Source organism: Paramisgurnus dabryanus, chromosome 14, assembly GCF_030506205.2.
Source record: "Paramisgurnus dabryanus chromosome 14, PD_genome_1.1, whole genome shotgun sequence".
Classification (NCBI taxonomy): Eukaryota; Metazoa; Chordata; class Actinopteri; order Cypriniformes; family Cobitidae; genus Paramisgurnus; species Paramisgurnus dabryanus.
In genome coordinates, this window is record NC_133350.1 from 10,521,464 (window position 1) to 10,544,847 (window position 23,384).

At 36.3% G+C, this 23,384-nt stretch overlaps 1 protein-coding gene across 1 annotated transcript in view; it reads left to right on the forward strand.

The window, feature by feature from the left end:
• LOC135718727 (uncharacterized) overlaps positions 1–23,384 on the forward strand; it is a 211,585-nt gene that overhangs the window by 105,335 nt on the left and 82,866 nt on the right. Inside the window, exons 11-12 of the mRNA XM_065240938.2 lie at positions 11,751–11,807; positions 12,105–12,182. Of these exons, the coding sequence (XP_065097010.2) occupies positions 11,751–11,807; positions 12,105–12,182 (135 nt within the window). The remainder of the gene's footprint in view (positions 1–11,750; positions 11,808–12,104; positions 12,183–23,384) is intronic.

Sequence of the window (23,384 nt, forward strand, 5' to 3'; positions counted from 1 at the left end):
TGGAGATACGCAATATGCAAATAGTATAAAGCTGTCACCAGTACCCTTTGAAAAATACACAAAAGTACCAAAAAAGTGCATCTCAGTAACTCAAAGGTACATTAAGGTACATAAAGTGCCACAGGGGTGATGTATTTTTGTAGGCCAACCTGGGAGTCAGCGGACACTGGGATCCATCGACAGAAAGCCCATTCTTTTTTCCCATAAATCTTGGGATTAGTGTAAAAATAAGCTCTGTTTAACAAAAGTTATGACACTTACATGTTTGTCCAAAAATTTAATCTTCACAGATAAATACAAGTTTAAATTGTATTTGTATGAAGTGTAAATGCGCTTACTAGAAATTTTAAAGGCCAAATTTTGACTCCAAAATTTTATTAAAGAGATAAAACATAGAAAAAAAGTGTCATAAACTTTTGTTAAACACAGAGCTTATTTTTTGTGATAATCCAAAACTAATGAATTGGGTTTCACTGCTCTCAAGCGGTGTGGGCGTGTCCTCTGTCAGAGCTGCAGTTTCAACATCATCTACTACTGCAACTACTACAACAACAGTCATGACAACTTGTGAGTAATCTCTTAACAAAATCTCTTAAATCAAATTTACACAGCCTCTCATACCTTATTGCTTACATAAACATGACTTAAAGCAGTGGATTTTTTTCATACAGGCTATGCTGATAGTTGTGGTGATTTCTGTCATAGCCATATTTATAATTGCATCCATTGGAATCATCTGTCTGCCCAGATTAAACGGTAAGTTAAATCTCAAGATCCTCAGTACTGAATAAACTTAATGATGTTGGAAAGATAAAACATTTTCTGCTAAATGAGACCAGACACTCATTTAAATAAAAAAATGCAAAATAACATTTAGGGTATTCAGTGATCTCTGTAATTCTGACCAAAGATGAAAACAGTTTAAATTTCACATGAATGAGCCAACAGTGAAATAATCACAAAGAAATATTTATTATTTTGTATGAGCTTCATTGGAGAAAGATGCTTTTTGCTTTTGGAGAGTGTAGTTCTGTATCTACCAGCAGAGGTTAACAAAGCCATGCTAACCAACCAAACCATTTGTGGCTCAGCGACAATAACAGTGTATGTGATGAGATAAAAAATACACAGTCAACACTTTGATCTCTCAAGAGCTCACAAGATCCCTGTTGCCACAATGTGTGCACTTACGGTTGGCTCATATATAAAGGTCACCATATGAGGTCAGTGCACACTCAAGGTGTGCTCATACTACCCTTAAAGCACTTTTTCACTAAAAAAAGTGAAAGAGACATGATTGTCTCTGCAGTTAACCCCTAAACTGAGTAGTGAAGCCATCCACTGCAAGTCATGAACACACAAACACAGCAACTATCACTGCAATATCCCAACAAATAATCTTTCCTGCCAGCTGTGGGAATCGAACCACCAACCTCTCGGTTACACACACAAGTCTGACTCTCTAATCACTAGGCCACAATGCTTGGACAAAACAAATCTGTGAATCCCAGTCACTTTTACCTCCAATCTGTGTGAGCTTTCTAAAACCTTTATTTAGGCTTCTTGATGCCATAACGTTGTTGTTGACATTTTATATGGTATATACATTACACACCATGCATATGGCTGTAACAATGTTATGTAGAAAGTGTCATAAATTTGATCCTATAATCATTCCTATAATATTTCTTAGAATTTACAGGTAAGACGTTCTTACGACAAACATGTGTGCTGTCCTGCTATAACAGAAAGAGTGTGCCATTACCCTACAATTATGACCATAGTATGAGATCACCGTGAGTGTACCATGACTTCACATCATGACCTTAGTATGAGCTCACTGTGAGTGTACCATGACCTCACATCGTGACTACTCAACATGCTGAATTCATAATGAGCTCACGCATTCTGCACTTCTAAGATTTCACAATAACAGGGGTAAAACGCAAAACTATCAGTATCCATTGGTATAAGTAGATGTCAAGTAATTAAATATTGTCACAGAAATTTAATATTCTTATATTAAGTATAGAAATATATACTTGAGAACTGCATTATAAAACCTAAATAATCCTTTTAAAATTTCTGCATTCACATCTGTATAGTGACAGTCATTCAGTAGCCCTGTACTATGTGAATACATTTGTTAAATAATGTGGCAATTATATATATATTTTCAGATAGTATTATTATCTTTGACATTTTGTTTAGTTACTGTCAATGCTGTCTGACTTCAGTTATCTGATTATGATCTGTTCAGCATGAAGCATTTCAAGACTCACACTTGTTAGTAAATACAGCGGTCAAAACCAAACACTGTCAACATTTCCACTGTTACTTAAGTTATTTAAGCTTTATTTCTGTATCTTACAGGATCTGATGATTTTCACACAATGGTGGTCTACTACAGCACATCAACCTGGCAACCTCAGAGCACTGAAGATCTTAAAGTTTTCTCAATGTGTCATTTCAGTCAAAAGAGCTGAGAATACAGAACATTTACTCCTACTTCTAAACTTAAGTATAAACGCAAAAAAAAGAAACTTATCAAATTTCTTAAAGCTAAGAATCATTCAGACAGGATTTGTTTTACAGGGGGACCTCTGAGAAAATAATGCTCCTCAGAGGACCTCTGTGTTTTTTATCCATTCTGAATCTGCCATGTCTGTGTTTTGCTCTCACAACCTCTGTAAAAATCCTAGGAAATAAATAGAAATAGAGACGCATTTTGTCTTCGCATCACATTCATTATTTGTTTTGTTTCATCAGCATTATGAATTTCACAGCAGCATAACATTAAAGATTTCAAAACTTTCCATGAACATTATCAGTAATATCCTGTGTTTCCATATGTAGGTCAGATCAGAGAAGTGTAGCATACAAAACTTTATTTTCACATAAATTAAGGTTGTGGTTTCCTGTGGGCCGATCTTCTACTTCCTAATTCAGATACTTTATGAGTCTCGTTTTGTGTCTTTTCTCACACTTGCTGTCATGGAATTGTTCATCATCACTCTTCTGCATCTTCTTATGGAGGTTCAGTCATATAGTAAGTCATTTATATTTATTTAATGTAATTTATACTACAGGTCCATTGAATGCTTGAATCTGATTGGCTGATGAACGTTTTGAGGTGTGCAATTATTTTATGAAAAAAGCACACCGAACGTGGTTCCAGGCAGCTCTCTTGACCGCATTACAGATCCATATCACTTTTCATAGTTAACTGTAATAGCGGACTAACAAAAACAACATGACAGACGGTTTTTGAGGCAAGAACAGCGCTGTTTAGAGACGCACAGATGTAGCCTCATTAACACAATCTCTCTGTCTTGCTAGCTCGCTCTGTCTCTCTCACTCGCTTTCTCTCGCTCACTCGCTTTCTCTCGCTCACTCGCTTTCTCTCGCTCACTCGCTTTCTCTCGCTCACTCGCTTTCTCTCGCTCACTCGCTTTCTCTCGCTCACTCGCTTTCTCTCGCTCACTCGCTTTCTCTCGATCACTCGCTTTCTCTCGCTCACTCGCTTTCTCTCGCTCACTCGCTTTCTCTCGCTCACTCGCTTTCTCTCGCTCACTCGCTTTCTCTCGCTCACTCGCTTTCTCTCGCTCACTCGCTTTCTCTCGCTCACTCGCTTTCTCTCGCTCACTCGCTTTCTCTCGCTCACTCGCTTTCTCTCTCTCACTCGCTTTCTCTCTCTCACTCGCTTTCTCTCGCTCACTCGCTTTCTCTCGCTCACTCGCTTTCTCTCGCTCACTCGCTTTCTCTCGCTTCTCTCGCTCACTCGCTTTCTCTCGCTCACTCGCTTTCTCTCGCTCACTCGCTTTCTCTCGCTCACTCGCTTTCTCTCGCTCACTCGCTTTCTCTCGATCACTCGCTTTCTCTCGCTCACTCGCTTTCTCTCGCTCACTCGCTTTCTCTCGCTCACTCGCTTTCTCTCGCTCACTCGCTTTCTCTCGCTCACTCGCTTTCTCTCGCTCACTCGCTTTCTCTCGCTCACTCGCTTTCTCTCGCTCACTCGCTTTCTCTCGCTCACTCGCTTTCTCTCGCTCACTCGCTTTCTCTCGCTCACTCGCTTTCTCTCGCTCACTCGCTTTCTCTCGATCACTCGCTTTCTCTCGCTCACTCGCTTTCTCTCGCTCACTCGCTTTCTCTCGCTCACTCGCTTTCTCTCGCTCACTCGCTTTCTCTCGATCACTCGCTCTCTTTCTCTCGATCACTCGCTCTCTTTCTCTCGATCACTCGCTCTCTTTCTCTCGCTCGCTCTCTTTCTCTCGCTCGCTCTCTTTCTCTCGCTCGCTCTCTTTCTCTCGCTCGCTCTCTTTCTCTCGCTCGCTCTCTTTCTCTCGCTCGCTCTCTTTCTCTCGCTCGCTCGCTTTCTCTCGCTCGCTCGCTTTCTCTCGCTCGCTCGCTTTCTCTCGCTCGCTCGCTTTCTCTCGCTCGCTCGCTTTCTCTCTCTCGCTCGCTTTCTCTCGCTCGCTCGCTTTCTCTCGCTCGCTCGCTTTCTCTCGCTCGCTCGCTTTCTCTCGCTCGCTCGCTTTCTCTCGCTCGCTCGCTTTCTCTCGCTCGCTCGCTTTCTCTCGCTCGCTCGCTTTCTCTCGCTCGCTCGCTTTCTCTCTCTCGCTCGCTTTCTCTCTCTCGCTCGCTTTCTCTCTCTCACTCGCTTTCTCTCTCTCACTCGCTTTCTCTCTCTCACTCGCTTTCTCTCTCTCACTCGCTTTCTCTCTCTCACTCGCTTTCTCTCAATTTTAATTTTCAATTTAAAGAACTTTATTGGCATGATTGTGTCACTTACAATATTGCCAAAGCATTAAACATAAAACAAGAAACATACAATAACACAATATTAACAAACATTAAGGTGCAATTAAGCTAAGGTGCTGGGTGATGGATGAAGTACTACTGCTAAATAAAATAGAATCAGAGGATATTTACAATATAAAGTAGACTTTGAAATATAAACATTGGAAGTATACAAATGTACATTTATGGAGGCAGATGAGAGGTAAAATAAAAGTACTGTACAAGATCAGGGCTGTGGATTATTTCTGATGGTGTGTAACTGATAAATGAATTTAGCAGCAACTGATGGGTGTCTGTCTTCCCCCAGTAACATCTTCATTTGATCTGAGTCTGAAGAGCTATGAAACTCTGGTATGAGCTTTGAGATTTTGTCAAAGTGTTTTTCTCTAAGCTCTTTATATTTACCACAGTAAAGGAGAAAGTGTGTCTCTGTCTCGATCTCACCACTGTCACAATGGACACAGATTCGCTCTTCTTTTGGGAGCCATGTTTGTCTATGTCGGCCTTTCTCTATTGCCAGACTGTGATCACTGAGTCTGTATTTAGTGAGGACTCGTCTCTGCTTTACATCTCTAACTGTGGAGAGATATTCTGACAGACTGTATTTTCTGTTTAGTGCCCGATAGCATTCTAGTTTACTTTGGTTTTTACTTTCATTATCCCAATGATCCAAATATAAAGTTTGACTTTCTTTAATGATTTGGTTTATTGTGGTTTGTTTGCGTTCATTAGTGCTGGTCTGGAGTTTTAGAGCCAGTTGACAGATGGGACTGGTTTTAGGTCTCTTCTCTTGAGTTTTAAGGGCTTCATATTGAAGTGTGTTCGGGGGACTTGAGTTTAAGTGTGACCAGAATTTAAGGGAGCGTTTTTGGATGTGTATTATTAGGGGATATCTGCCTAATTCAGCCCTGCATGCATTAGCTTTCTCTCTCTCACTCGCTTTCTCTCTCTCACTCCCCAGATAGCCACTGGACACTGTAACGGAACAGGACCGCAACCGCAAAACGATAGAGCCGGACTCGTTCCTGGGTCCAAACGCACAACGGGCCGAAGCCGTTTCTGGTCTGTTATTAGGGGTTGTTGCGGATATGTACCAGCGCCGATCCAGCACTGATTCAGCACCGCCTGATCATCAGTATCGGCTCAGATTCGAATTGCAGATCTGGACCAAATCAGTGTCAGACACAGCTAATGTCTTTCGGTTATCTTTGGGAAAAGTGATCTGGGCCAGATCTGTTAAAATGATATAAATACTGAACTGATGTTTAAGCTGAAACCTCTATCTGGCACGGATCTGGTTCACAATCAGAAAACGTCTCTGAGATAGAAACGGAGGCAAGGGGCTTAAAACGGATCCGGGCCAAATGTAATTGCTATCTGGGTCGCTTTCTCTCTCTCACTCGCTTTCTCTCTCTCACTCGCTTTCTCTCGCTTCTCTCGCTCACTCGCTTTCTCTCGCTCACTCGCTTTCTCTCGCTCACTCGCTTTCTCTCGCTCACTCGCTTTCTCTCTCTCACTCGCTTTCTCTCGCTCACTCGCTTTCTCTCTCTCACTCGCTTTCTCTCGCTCACTCGCTTTCTCTCGCTCACTCGCTTTCTCTCTCTCACTCGCTTTCTCTCGCTCACTCGCTTTCTCTCGATCACTCGCTTTCTCTCGATCACTCGCTTTCTTTCTCTCACTCGCTTTCTTTCTCTCACTCGCTTTCTCTCTCTCACTCGCTTTCTCTCGCTCACTCGCTTTCTCTCTCTCACTCGCTTTCTCTCGATCACTCGCTTTCTCTCGATCACTCGCTTTCTCTCTAAATTTCCTTCTTTCATTTTTTCTTTGTGTCTCTGTCGCTCTCTTTCTAATAACTGCATTAGAATGCTATTAACGGCTCAAGCATCCACTGCCAGCTTTAAAATGACTTTCTGGAACAAGCAAAAGAGCTGTTGAATGAGACGCAGAAGAAATAGTCCTACTCACAATAGCGATTTAATCACAAAAACCTGGACGAATCCCTTTAAATATATATCATGTGACCGATTTCTTGAGGTGTGGTAACCATAGTATAAGCGGAATAATTGACTCCGAGCCATTGAATAATTGAAAAATAATGCACACCCGAGGTGTAACGGCATCACCACTTTGGGTGTGCATTATTTTTGTATTAATTCAACGGCCCGACGTCAATTATTCCTTAATTACATTATTGAACAGACGCTTTTATAGAAGGAACATGAAAAGATATTTGTCAAACAAAAACTACAACATCTGTAGTAACAGACTGACAATATCCAACAGTAAACCAAAGCATCAAAGCTAGAGTCAAATGTAAAAAATAAATAGTTTTTAGGTAAGAATTTAAGGAATTTAAGTGCTTTAAATGTCATCTAATACTTTATCTAAATGTTTGTACTAAACTTTCTTAAAGTGGAAATGGATACATTCAATCAATCACAAATTTAGCATTTCTAACTGTATGAGTGAAATTTGTTTTAGTAAAACATTAAAAAATATTCATCTACTGACAACTTTTAAGTCCATACGAGAGTAAATCTACTTGCATGTGACAGCGTCGTTAAAAGTCAAGCTATCAAAGAAACAAACAAAATGCCGTACATTTTGGGAGTCATGGCTTTTCTGTGCACTTTTGCAAACAATTATATTGAATAAATTACTAAAGAGTGTTATGTCATGAGAATCAGTGTTTCAACATAAGAGAGATCATGCATGTGTTTGGTTATTCATTATGAAGATACTGTGAAGTTATCAAATCATGTTGGACATGTTGCTACAGTCTGTGAAGTTATTTTTTAGTTAGTTGTTGTTAAGTCAAACTGACAGTATGTCTGACACGTGGTGGTTTGCAATATGCAAATGGTATAAAGCTGGCACCGGTACCCTTTGAAAAAGTACACATTTGAACCCAAAAGTGCATCTCAGTAACTCAAAGGTACATTAAGGTACATAAAATGCCGCAGTGATGACATATTTTTGTAGGCCACCCGGAAGTTAGTGGGACACAGAGATCCCTCGACAGAAAGCCCATTTATTTTCCCATAGACCTTTGGATTTTTTTGTAAAATTAGCTCTTTGTTTAACAAAAGTTTATGACACTTACACGTTGTCTCCAAAAAGTTAATCTTCAGAGATAAATACAAGTTTTATTAATTTGAAAGTGTAAATGCGCTTACTAGTATCAAAAGCCACATTTTCATAATTCATAAAAGTTGTGTTCATCGGTGAAGATTACTAAACATGTTGGACAAAACATGTAAATGTCAAAAGCTTTTGTTAAACACAGAGCTTATTTTTTGTGATATCCAAAACTCTATGTGAATAATGAATTGGGTTTCTCTGCTCTCAAGCATTGGGGGCGTGTCCTCTGTCAAAGCTGAAACCACGCCCACTCATGAGAAAGCTGCTATCTCTATACTTTCAAATACAGCTACAACCTGAATGGATGCTCACAAACCCTGCCCAAATAATCATGAACACAGAAATGGTGAAAAACTGTTTAACGATCTAATTCTGCAATTTAACAATAGTTTACAGTCATATTGGCATATTTCAGCAAAACATTTCTAACATTTATAATGTGTGAATAAATTAATAAATTAATTCTGTATATTTAGGTCTCCCTCAGGCAAAGTTGTCAGTGTCTTCTTCAGGTGTCATGGACAGAGACACAGTACAGCTGGACTGTAGTAACAGTGAGAATCAGAAGATGGACGAGTGTTTCTTCATAATAGATTATAGCAGAACTAAACAGAGCAGATCATGTCAACTATCACTCACTGGATCTGACATCATTGACTGGTCAGGAGGCCAGAGGTCATCTGTCATAACCTGCTACTACACTGTGTATAAATCACAAGTTCTCATGTCATCTCCATGTTCAGATCCAGTAACAGTAACAATAACAGGAAAAGTTCAGAGTAAGTTATTGTTTAGAAATCTTAACAGAAATTTGCAACAAACAACCTGGATCTCCACTTTCAGGTGAATCAGAAACTAATTTTTCTTTAATGATTTATTTAGGTTTTCCTCAGGCAAAGTTGTCAGTGTCTTCTTCAGTTATCATGGACAGACAAACAGTACAGCTGGACTGTAGTAACAGTGAGAATCAGAAGATGAACGAGTGTTACTTCACAATAGATGGAAGAGAAAATAAACAGAGCAGATCATGTCAACTATCCCTCAATGGATCTGACATCATTATTTGGTCAGGAGGTCAGAGGACTGTTAACATAAACTGCTACTACACTGTGTATAAATCACAAGGTCTCATGCCATCTCCACATTCAGATCCAGTAACAGTAACAGTTCACAGTAAGTTATTGTTTAGAAATCATAACTGAGAAATTTTCACTAGAGTAAAACTTGTGACAACCAACCTCAGTCTTCACTTTAAGTTAAAGAAAATATTTTTCTTTAATTATTTATTTAGGTTTCCCTCAGGCAAAGTTGTCAGTGTCTTCTTCAGTTATCATGGACAGAGACACAGTACAGCTGGAGTGTAGTAACAGTGAGAATCAGATGATGGACGAGTGTTACTTCAAAGTGAATAAGAGTAAAAATACCAGGAAACAGAGCAGATCGTGTCAAATATCACTCAATGGATCTGACATCATTGAATGGTCAGGAGGTCAGAGGTCACCTGTTAACATAACCTGTTTGTACATTGTGTATATATCACAATTTCGAATACCATCTGCACTATCAGATCCAGTAACAGTTCAGAGTAAGTTATTGATTTATAAATGATTATCACCAGCTATATTGATACTTTTATATATTTATTAATACTACATTTTCTCTTCAGTTTCAACATCATCTACCACTGCAAGTACAACAACAGTCATGACAACTTGTAAGTAATCTTAATGTTAAATCAAACTTGTACCCAGAGACAACAAAAAGCAATTTTCCTTTATTCATCTTTGATGATCTCAGAGACAGTTCTCTTAAAGGACAAGTTCTGTATTTTACACTTAAAGCCCTGTTTTTAGATTGTTTATGATGAAATAGAACGGTTTTGACTGAAATGTCGACATATGCAGGTGCCCCGAGAATTTTCGGGTGTTTGTTCTATCACCTACCACCTCTATGGCTTTATAGGTGCACTGGAACAATCCTTCCTAAAATGCATTAAACTTTCGTTTACAAAGACGTGCAACTCACCGAGTGGTCAGGGGTGTTCACTGATATGCTCACACAAAAATCGCTGCAAAAGATGCTTTTTTTACATTAAACGCTCCCTCTGGCACAATAATCTTAATAATATCCTGTATTGTATGATGTGCATGATTTTTAAATCTGTTTAAAATTTGAAAGAATATCTGCCAATATTCTTCTTACGTGTGTGCTGCAACCATTTCATAATTTGCCAGCATTTTTAAAATCCTGTGGTGTGAGCCCAGCTTTACCAAACTGAAACTTTTATAAAATATTTCCAGCTAAAGCTGCACTAACGTCCACAACTAAAACCACAGTTGGTGAGTTACTACAAAACCCTTTGTATTTCTAAATTAAATTAAAGTGAAAAATTCCTCTTTGAACTCCCTTATAGTTTACAAATATTTTACTGTAATACAGCTTCATTCTCTCTGCAGTTTCAACATCAACTACCACTTGTGAGTAATCATAATAATAAATCAAACCTGAAAACACCAGAAAGACATTTTTCCACTTTATTTTACTGTCATCATACCAACTAAACATTTTGTTTTATATTTCTGCTGTGTCCACTACTGTAAACACAACACAACATACAGCTGGTAAGCTACAGTACAACTCAATCTCATGTTACTATGAATTAAATTTAATGTCTATGTAAAGTCATTTAAGAGAATTGTTTCTAAATACATTATAAATGCTATGCATGTTTTGCTGAAACACGTTACAAAAACTGTGAACTATTTTGTACTGAATTTTGGAGTTTCCTCATTCCTCAGCCACTGAGCATGGCCCCACCCCTTTAACAATCGCAGTCATCGTAAATCACATGCAGATATGTCTTATTTGCCCTGTTTAGTAAATCTGGCCCCGAAAAGTTTTTAAATATCTTCTTTTTGGGAATATATTTTATTATTTTCATTTTTATAATTTAAGGATTACGCTTAAACATACGGCTATACCCAAGCATGTATCATAATGATGCCTTTTTTAGGCACAGAAGTAATACGGTGGTCAGCAGTGGTGTGCTCTGTGATTGTACTCACAGGAATCATATGTCTGTGCACATTTGCATGTAAGTGAAGTTTATACATTAAGTTAGTTTTAATTAGTATAGAAACTGAGTTTCATTTGTTTTTATTTGTTCTTTGTTTTCTAGACAAAAAAAGATCAAAACGGTAAGTCTTTTCCATCAGCTTATTCTATAATAATATACTATAAATATTTAGATTTGATTGAATTAAAGAATATAGTTCAAAACTAAGATTTAACAATAACTATACTGCTTTGTATTATTGCAGTCAAAGATCTGCAGGAGATACGGTGAGCATCATCTGTGTGTTTATGATTTTTAAAATCACAAAGTAATTTATCATAATAACACTTTTCATATCTCATAAAGAGGAAAGTGATTTGATCTATGTTATTTACTCTTTTATGTAGCGTGCTTCTGGACCTGCAGATATATACTCTCTCATCACTTCTGTACCAGACACAAATCAACCCACAGGTAAGAAAACATCACTTACATTATCACATTCAAATCATTACACAAAACCTTAAACATATTATCATGTGAGCTAAATCAGTATGTTGTTAATTCATTTAGCAGACAAATTACAACTTACAGAGAGCACTTTAACAGTTTTCACCTTACATAACATAAAGCAATGACTTCAGGATTATAAAACCCAGAAAAAACCTAAACTGGTGAATGTGGAAAACATCACTTTTGTTTGAAATGTCTACATTGTATTGACATTATTTTACTCCTTTTGATTCTTTCAAAGACAGCAAACCAGGTCTCTCAGACACTTACTCGCTGATTACAAACTTCCAGCCCTCAGGTAACAAAAATCATGCAAAATACAAACAGACTCATGATGCTTTACCCCTATGTGAGCTAAATTAAACCTGAATGTTCACAACCGTGACAACGCGTGTGTGTCCAATGAAATGGTCTATATAAAGTAACTTGTAATTGGTAACTTGTGAGTTACCACAGATGTTTTTTGAGCATTACACAGTTACACAGTTTTTTATGGGGACCTGGCTTATAGCCACAGGTGACATCCTTCATACTTTGGGAAAAGCACCACTTGTTTGTAATGTTAATATTCTGTTTATGATATTTTCTCCTAAAGGCCTCAAAAAGCCACAGTCACACCAAGAAAGCGAACCAGTGATTTACTCGCTCATTAGTTTAACTTCCCAGCCTTCAGGTAACAGAATACATTCACAGAACACAGTAACATTTCTTTTGAAACAATTTGATGCAGACCTCTCCCTTGAGTGATTTCAAGTGAAATCTTTAAAGCAATATACTGTAACAGGTTTTGCATTGCATTACAGATGTTTTGCTCAATTCACAACCCAAGAAGGGACATACTGAAGAAAATGAAGTATGTATGAACATGCCACAAATACACATAGCAATATTTAACTTGCGGAGGGGTGTAAACTATCTGGTGTGAAAATATCTGTCTCGCAGCTTAAAGTGCAAAGAGATATGTATGCCATATGTGTTCCCACTGTCCTAATTATAGTCTAAAACCACTGTGCTGTCTAATGACATGGGGCAGTTTACAGGAAAACAGAAGTGGTGCAGAAATGACACATTTATTTTTGTCTTTTTTCCATGATGTAGAACTTTCATCACGTCTACAGCACCATCTCAGACAAACCAGTAAGAGCTGTTGCTAAAGATCAGGGGCCGGATTCACGAAAACATTCTTAAGACAAAAAATAAGAAAGTTCTTAAGACAAATTATAAGAAGTGCGTAAGAATGTTCCTGAGTGCAATTCTCAAACATTTCTTAAGAAGTTCTCAATTTTTTTCTTAAGAATATCTTAAATTTGTGTCTTAAGAATAAAATGACAAGCTTTTAAATTAAGATACCCTGCTAATGAGGTAACAATACACTTATCCATTAATCTTTTGACTACCTTGCGATCATTAACGCGATACAAACGAGTGATACATTAAGACTACTACAGGATGTTATTCGCTGTTGTAACAGAGGCCAGCTACAGTATTAAGGCGGTGCATAAATATAATTCCATAATGTCCCAATCGGTCCGTCATGCGGGTCGAACGCTCTGAGTGTGCGTGCTTCACTCTCCGTGCCCACGGCTTTCATCTCCCGCGACCCGCGCTCATACGTCAAGAGACGGACGCGGAGGGTGAAGCGTGCCCGCCGTTTCGGAGCCCTCGACTCACATGACGGAGCGATTACCGGTTCGCCTCCCGTAACGCCCCATTCAGACAGCCAACGACAAGCAGTAGCAGAGCGACGCGATCTCATTCATTTCAATGGAAACCTGGCGACTTCCGGCGACACGAGGGATAGTGACCGTTGGCGACCGTATGGGCGTGTCCAGCGACGCGGGAAAGTTAAGAAAAGTTTAACTTTATGCAAATGTTGAGCGACTTTCGGGAGCGACTATCAATGAGAACGAAGCAGTGGATTTCACGTCATCCTTCTCTCGTCAGTTACTGGAGTGGATGGTACTCATTTGTTTATGACAAGCAGATTTAGAAACGCCTCATTGAAAGAGACAAGCGACACACAGCGACAACATCGCTGGCTGTCTGAATGCGGTGTTAGAGCGACTTTTAGCTGTTCAGTAATTTCACAATGAATGTAGGCTATTACGGAGGAAGTTAAATGTTTGGTAATATTAATAACACTAATACTTATTTGTGTTTCATGACATATTACTGAGTAAGCCATTAAACTTCATTATATGAGTGTGGAATTCCTCTTTAAACTAATCTATGTGAAGTAAAATGATTAAATTGTACGGTGGCCCTGAAGTGCAAACCACAACAACAAATTACTAAACAACAACAACAAATTAAAAAACAACAACAACAAAATAAAAAACACCACAACAAATTAAAAAACACTACAGCAAATTAAAAAAACACAACTTCAAATTAAAAAACACTACAACAAAATAAAAAACCATAACAAAATAGAAAACACAACAGCAAGTTAAAAAAACACTACAACAAAATAAAAAACACTACAACAAAATAAAAAACAACTACAAAATAAAAAACACTACAACAAATTAAAAAACACAACTACAAATTAAAAAACACAACAACAAATTAAAAACACAACTACATTAACCTACCGGAAGAGGTAGGTACCAGTGGGCAACATGAGACATCACTGATTGGACGACACTGCAGTTCGGCTTTTGAACCGGAAGTTATTCTTCCTGTAGCGCATTTTTTCATCATGCGTGTTACAGATGACCCAAACGTAGCAGCTGCTGGGGCCGGCTAAGGGTACGGTCTGGAAACCACTAACAATAGTAGTAAGCTAACGTTACTTCCACAAGCAACGTAAGCATTACACTATTCTTATTAACTTACTCGAAGGTTGTTGGGTGTCTCCGATGGTAGATATTTCTTTAAGCCTTTTGCCACAGCATCTGCAGAAGTTCGAGGACGGCTCAACCAGTTATTTTCCGCAGTTTGGGCAAAACATTTTGCTGTCCTTCCTCCTCTACAAACCACGCGCTACAGGAAGAATAACTTCCGGTTCAAAAGCCGAACTGCAGTGTCGTCCAATCAGCGATGTCTCATGTTGCCCACTGGTACCTACCTCTTCTGGTAGGTTAATGTAGTTGTGTTTTTTATTTGTAGTTGTGTTTTTAATTTGTTGTAGTGTTTTTAATTTTGTAGTTGTTTTTTATTTTGTTGTAGTGTTTTTTAATTTGTTGTAGTGTTTTTTTTAACTTGCTGTTGTGTTTTCCATTTTGTTATGGTTTTTTATTTTGTTGTAGTGGTTTTTAATTTGTAGTTGTGTTTTTAATTTGTTGTAGTGGTTTTTAATTTTTTGTTGTGTTTTTTAATTTGCTGTAGTGTTTTTTTTAACTTGCTGTTGTTTTTTAATTTGTTGCAGCGTTTTTTAATTTGTTGTGCTGTTTTTTTATTTGTTTTTGTGGTTTGCACTTCAGGGCCACCGTAAAATTGCCATTTCAGACTACAAAATACAACATGTCACATTTAAAACAATCACATTAACTTATAAAACATCTTACATTTTGAGATTTAAGACTACTGTAAGGTTATCCTAACTTTAAGATGTTATTTAAGTTTATTTTTCGAGAATTGGAATTCTTCTTAAGTTTTTTCTTAAGAACATACTTAAGGAAAAAAATAAGAACTTTCTTAAGAAGCTTTATTGAGAATACAAAATATTCTTAACTTTTTTCTTAAGCTTGAATTTAAGATAAAAATGGCAGTTAAGAAGATTTTTCTTCTTAAGAATGTTTTGTGAATCCGGCCCCAGAACTACAGTTTGGCTATCTGACTTTCACTCAAGACTTGGAATCAACCTCATCAATACTTTGTTCATTATCTTCTTTGTTTATTATTGATTTACATTATTGACATGTATTTGTTAAATGTTTAAATGATAAAATATTTTTATTAGCTGACAAACATTCATAAAGGTTAATCAGAGTTTATATAGTTTCTATATTTAACAGTTAAGCTGCATTCAGACTAGCAGAGCGACGCAATCTCATTGATTTCAATGGAAACTCTGCAACTTCCGGCGACACAAGCGACAGTGACCATTGTGTCCAGTCGTGCTACAAAGTTTATGCAAATTATGAGCGGTTTTTGGGAGCGACTACCAATGAGAACGAAGCAGTGGAGTTCACATCATCCGCCTCTCGTCAGTTACTGGCGTGGACGTTACTCATTTGGTTATGACAACCAGATTTAGAAACGCCTCTTTTGAAAGAGACGAGCGACATACAGTGACAATGTGAATGTACCTTTAAGACGCCATAGGACAAATCAGTTTATCAAAACAGTGCTAACAGTAAACCCCTTTTGGTTTCGTGGACACGTTAAGCTGAGGAGAAAACAAGACAGATTACAGTTACATTACTTGTGTTTTCATGTTTTCTGTGATGATTCTTCACACAATAAGATTTTAATTCATTTCCTAGTTGAACTTAAGGTTCTTGTCGTATAACTTTTGATTTCTGGTGTATAACTTGAGTAATAATTGAGTAATGCATAATAGTATTACTTAACGCATTTATCAACTTCAAGCTCCACAATGACTGATGTCATTAAAGCATCGTGATATCATAATCTTCCATACGCTTCTGATTCGCTCTCGCAGTACTTTGATGAATACACCAATCGGTCTGCGCAGAGCTGCATGAAGTCAAACATGCCTAGTCATGGTATTGTGCATAACTGCCATATTTAAACAGGGCTATATTGGCAAGTTTTAACAAAAAACTTTGAAAGATTATATATATAATGGTTAAATTTGATTGGTTAAATAAGCATTAAAAACAAAATATAAACGATGCAGGGTTAGAATGTTATGACCCCAATTAAACACAGCTGAAGCAGCTACTCAAGGTGTTCAGGGTTGTTTGTTTGATAATTATATTAGACAAGTGTGTTGGAGCTGGGTTGGAGACAACTGACCTCGGGTTTAGGAATGCACAATGTGAAACATAAGATTATGAATACCCAGCGTTATCTCTTAACACCTGGTCATGTGTGAACAGTGTGAAACCAATAACCCAAGATTCCATGAACCTGGGGATTAGAATAACCTGGGGTTAACTTTTCAAGTATGAAAATCCCTATTGTGTGTTATGCTGATATTTATCTTATTTGTTAATAACGAGAAGACATATATATTTAAGACTTAAACAGTCACCCTTATTTAGAAACAGACAGCTATGATCATCACAATCTATAACCATATATTACAGATTAGCTGCCCACTGCTCTGGGTGTGTGTGTGTGTGTGTGTTCACGACTTGCAGTGCGTGTGTGAACACAAAACATTACTAGAACATGACTTCATTGGTAAACTAAAATGTATTAGTTCTGTAACCATTAGTTATGTAAATCTTAACCTATTTAAAATTAAGTTTAACTTAACTTTTAACTTGCATATTAAAATTAAAAGTTGCATGTTAACATTAGATAATGCACACAAATGAACAAATAAATCTGTATTAGCTAATATTTATAATAATTAAAGAATTCTTTAAAAAATATTTTCTGTATTTTTATGCTAGCTAATGCATTACCTAATGGAAAGTTTTAAAGTTTGATTCATAAATATAGCATGTGTAGCTTTACTTAATGGGGTCAACGAGTGCAATGTGCAATGATTCTGTTGAAAGCCAATGACAGCAGAAAGAGGTGTAATCTAAAAGGTGTGAATGAGAAGCGAGGTAGTTTAGTTTCAGGTTGAGTGTCAGACTTATTTTTGTCTATATGTACTGATACATAAAGACTATCAAGTGGTAAAGAATAACGCTAATTAAAATCTTCTATTAAGAAACATATACATACTGTACTGATAACCAAATATCCCTTACAAAAATTAACCATGGTTTTACTACAGTAAAAAAATACATGGTTACTGTAGTAAAACCATGGTTACCACAAAATAACCATGGTTTTGACAACTACACTGCAAAAAAAAATGTATTTTCAAGAAAAAAAAATATTTTTTGTCTTGTTTTCAGTAAAAATATCTAAAAAAATTCTTAAATTAAGATGCTTTTTCTTAATGAGCAAAATGACCCAAGAAAATAAGTCTAGTCCTTAGACCAAAAATGTCAAATTTAAGTGATTTTGTGCATAAAACAGGCAAAAAAACCAGCAATTTTTTCTTGAATTTAGTGTTTAAGAAAAAAGTTCAAGATTTTTTGCTTACCCCATTGGCAGATTTTTTTGCTTGTTTTATGCACAAAATCACTTAAATTTGATATTTTTGTTCTAAATACAACTTTTCTTGAATCGTTTGCTCATCCAAACTAGCATCTTGATTTTTTGATCTTTTTACTGAAAACAAGACAAAAATACTAAGATTTTTTTATTGAATTTTTTTTTTTTTGCCGTGTATGGTTTTCAAAAACCATAGTTAAACTATGGTTACTGTAGTAAAACCATAGTTTTGCTGATAGTAATCAATACACCAAATAAAACATGGTTACTACACTTTTACCACAATAAAACCATGGTTAATTAAGGGATATGCATATACATATATACATACATCTCTCTTCAGAGCTGTGTTTCCCGATAACGATTTAACTTAGCACTTAAATGTACAATTTGTAAGATATTTGCCGTAAAATATCCAAAAAACACTAAGGCAGCGATATATATATATTTTGTCCAGCTGATTATTAACAATATCTCTAATGTTTCCAACTACTTGTAAATTATGAGAAAATTGCCATTTCTATGAGCATTCGTTGTTCATTTACCCAAAATTCCCAAAAATGCACGTAAAACGATCGCTCGCAGCTGGGATTCAAGTGCTAGTCGCTATACGTTTGTCTGTGCTGAAATGTCAACTATAGAATAACTCGTAATTATAGCAGATGCTTGTTTAGCCTAATGATTTTCAGCCAATGTGCACTAATATTTTAATTATATTTATAGTTAGGACTCGTCCCAATGCGCAATGCCTTCTGCATTTTATATTATAGTTTAGTTTATTGTTATCTCAGTTTATTTATTATTATGGATTTCTGTGTAATGGAAATGTTACTTTACCAGCATTATTCAATGCATACCGTACATATTTATATTGAGCATAACCTTTTCCAGTCGGCATTTCACCGTTGAATCAACTTCAAGGACAAGGTTGAATCAACATAAAATTTCCTTTTGATTTTGCAATTTGAATTTGAAATTGAATCAATGTTTATTGTTGATGAAATATAGCAGCAACTGCCAAGAACCATTTATGCTAGTACCAGCTTTTACCAAAATTGTACGCTTTCCTTCTTTATTAATTTATGTTCAGTCATTTAAGTTTGCAAAAAAAAGAAGAACATAATAAATAAATATACATTTAAAACATTACATTATTTTGCAGATTGTCCTGCAAGTGATCTTGTAACTCTGTCACCTTATGATGCACTTATGAATTTAACAATTACTTCGAGTGTTCATAGATCTAGGACAATATTATTAAGTATTAAGTTATGATGCTTTGGGGAAACGCAGCCCAGGAAGCACGTGTGCAGGCTAAAGTTAAAAGCGCATTTTTCACAGAGGAAGTAAAAAACTTTTGGGCAAATCACACCTTGTGAACATAACATGCAACGTGCAAAGGTGTTTCTACCAACTAACTGATCGGTGCAAATGACATCAGGTTCATTTAAAATATTTCTGAAAAAATAAAGAATAAACCATGCAAAATTTCCACATATATAACCACATGGGAAAAAGTACCTCACTGACAAATGATTTTAATTGTATTATAAAGTAAAAAATGTATGTTACCATGAATCAAGGCTACAATAGTTTGGCATTTTACATACAGTCATGACCCCCTGCTGAACTTACAAAGGCTGCATCTAAATACCCACACTTGCGGTCTTGGCTACTTCAGATTGCGTGCATGCAACAGGAAGTAATACGCAAGTGCCACATGTCTCAAAACTGGCAAACTGCAGTACCCTTAAAGCCTTGAAACATTATCTTTTTAAGGACTTTTGTACTTATTTTGTAGTTGGAGATATGGATACCCCTGTGTATATAGTTTTTTTTTTTTGTTGATTAATTAAGTATTTTTCTTAAATTTTTTAAAATGATTGTCTGTTTGAATATTTTGATATTTTTGCTTTTTTTACTAATTTGTTTGTGAATTGTCACTTAATAAAGCATAAAAAAGTTCCACAAAAAAAGTGCAGTACTGTTAACCCACACTAAACCCACACTTTCTCGAATACCACTTCAGAGCGGTATTCAAGGCTAAGCGTATCCCAATATGCATCATGTTCTGGATGTAAATCATGAAACTTTTGCCCAAACCTTGCCAGATGTCGTGGAAGCTTTTAATTTTAAGTTAATACATTTAATTTACCTATTTTGGTATTAGGCCTAAAATGGAAAGTATTCCACATTTCATTGGTGCAACCATTGTTATGTATTTTGTAAAATATCTGCTTTTGTCACATTTAAACAACATTAATGGTGTCGATAATTAAACTAAACTAATAAAGCTGCATGCACAAAATGAAGAGAATTCTGCTTCTGAAAGTTTCAGATACGTGTAGATAATAATCTTTAAATGTTCATTTATTTTTTCATTTGTTTATGTGTTTGTTTTATTTAAAGAAAAACTTAAAAATATATATTTTAAGTAGCCTAAATAAAAAAAAAGTTTTGGTGAAAATTGCTGCCACTGGATTTACATTTTTACACTTGCTAAGTGTGTCCCATTGGGTCAATAATTCTACATGCATGCTTGGGGATCTTAACGCCCACTAGAACACTAAATACAGGAAATATGTCATGTAAGTAGTCAAGTGTGTGTGTGTGTGTGTGTGTGCGCGTGCGTGCGTGCGTGCGTGTGTGTGTGTGTGTACCTGGTAATTATCACGAAGATAGGAATACCAGTGTTTTTGTGACCTTGTGGGGACATTTTGACGTCCCCATGAGGAAACAAGCTTATAAATCAAACAGAATGATGTTTCTTGAAAATGTGAAGTAGTAGAAGGGTTTCTGTGATGGTTGGGGTTAGGGAATGGGGTAGGTAAGGGGAATAGAATATACAGTTTGTATGGTATAAAATGCATTACGTCTATGGAATGTCCCCACAAAACATGGAAACCAGAATGTGTGTGTGTGTGTGTGCGTGCGTGCGTGCGTGCGTGTGTGTGTGTGTGTGTGTGTTCACTACTCAATGGATGGGTTAAAAGCAGAGGTTAACACCAGGTGTGGTGCAGAAACACACAGACACAAATCTCAATAGTTGTATACAAAGATTTTACGGTAGAAGAATTTTAACTCGCATGAAAAGTTCATTGTGTAGAGTTTACTGTACTTACATCCAGGCGCTGTCACTTCTGCCTGTATACTCTTTACATAGAGCCAGATAGTCATATAAAGTAATCCTAACCAAAGCAAAACCAGACATATAAATAAGGTTTCATACACTTCAGAACACAGGATTAAGATCTTTCAAAATCAAAGATTATATTCATTTTTAATTTTATGTTGGGGAATGTTTGATTTGATTATTTAAAAAATGAAGTCAGCATCACTTTGAATCCCATAGGCCACGGTTATAAGAAATAGCAATGCAAACACTTTACAGTGGTAGTGGATGGTAAAAGCATTTAATTCTCATGCACTTTATGCACGGTATTTAGTTTTAGTATCTGAAAACAGATGAAAACATGTTAATTAGAGCAACTAACACATGTTTGTGTTGCATGCTGTCATCATACAGCTGCAGAAACATACATGTAAATCTATGATGCCATCTACTGGTTGTAAATATGAACAGTGTGAAACAGATCATGTATTTGTATGTGTCTTACTTTTTAAATGAGAAGAAGTTTATTCATGACGGCTCCCTCCACTTCTCCAAAGAACAGATTTGTCTGTAAGAAACACAACACAATTACAGCTGATCTCCTATCTGATGCTACAGCTGAATGATTTTACTCAACTTGGTCTTTTATAACAGAACCATAACACAACTCTAAGTGCACCTTACTTAAGAAACATTTTCAGAAACCAGAATGAAGCCATTGTTGTCTACTATTGCAACCCATGACAGGCTGTACAAAGATTAAGGGCACGCATTGAAAAAAGGGTAGGTATGTATTAATTTGTCTAAGAACATAGTAAAATATTGAAAAACTTTGTTTTTCTTTAAAGAATCCTTCATTTCCAGTTATAAAATAAAAAAAAAACTAAAGCACTGTCTTTATTTATCAGGTGTTATGTGTTTTTCTATTGCTGCTTATTATCAGACAACACAACACACACATGCAACACAGCACAACAAAAAATAAAAACACAACACACACATACAACACAGCACAAAAACACAAGACACATATGCAACACAGCACAACAAAAAATAAAAACACACACATACAACACAGTACAGGACAAAAGACACAACACAATACACAGATACAACAGCATGGAACACAACACAGAAAAAAAACACAAGACACACATGCAACACATGGAAGCACATAACAACAAACAAACAACAATAAATGCAACACAATATAGTATATTTGTATCTGTTGTGATCCAGCAGCCTTGAAAATATGAATAAGACAACATTTACAAAGAAATCACAGCTAAAGAGCTTTCATGAAGAAAGATGCCTTTACTCTTGGAGTGTAGTTATGTTATCTACCAGCAGAGGTTAACAGAGTCATGCTAACCAACCAAACCATGAGACCTTTAGTGTAGCTCAGAGAATATGACAGTGAATGCGAGGGAGATGCAGCGATTAAAATTACAAAGTTAATGTTTCCTCTAAACAATAAGGGTATAAAGAAAGTGCAAGTTAAAGAAAAACTATCAAGTACGATCAGGTATAATGCCTGCACTATAATGGTTTCCTGTGGGTCGATCTTCTACTTCCTAATTCAGCCACTTGAATAAGTGAGTCTCACTCTCTCACACTTGTTGTAATGGAGTTGTTCATTATCACTGTTTTTCATCTTCTTATGGAGGTTCAGTCATATAGTAAGTGATTTATATTTATTCATGTCATTTACATTATTGAGCAGATGCTTTTATCCAAAACTTCTTTCAAATCACAATTTGTTAAACAAACACTTCAATATATGTACAATCAGACTGCCATGATACAGAGTAAACTAGTAAAGTAAAAACAATGACTACAAAGCAGCTAACACAGAATTATTTTACAAAGTTCATATACACTTAAAAACGCTGGGTTATTACGACTAACATCAAAAAGGAACAAACCTTTTGGTTAAAAATAACTCAGTTGCACTGTAAAATAATATTTATATCTTAATATCATATATGTTGGAGCCATTTCCATTTCATATACAGTACTGTGCAAAAGTCTTAGGCCACCATGCTACCATTAGATTTGTTGTTTTTGCAATTGTATAGTGATCATATATAATTGTTTATCAGTCTCTTTATTATAATACAACCAGAAAATACAGGAAATGTGTATGTATAAACACTGTATAAAAGTATAAGCTGAAATGTAAAGTATTTATGGTAAACTCCCCTTTCACTTAAGCAATAGCAGGCAACTGCAGAATCTCCTTAACATCAGGGCCGGTTCTAGATATTTGGAGGCCCTAGGCAAAATTTATGTTGGAGACCCCCGTACACCCCTCTAATTTTCAGAATAATATGAGAACGTGTTTTTCTACCCCGTAAGAAATCATTTAAGCACTACAGTTATTAAACATGTTTTTCCCCATTACTTTTCCTTTTTATGTTTTTATCAACAAATTGATTAACTTTATGTTAAAATTTATTTAGAAATTATGCAAAACCACATGTATTAAACATTTTAAGGCAGTCAAATTTATTAAAAACACCACCTTTTTGGGATAATCTCCAAAGAGTAAAATGAAAAAGACAACAGTACATT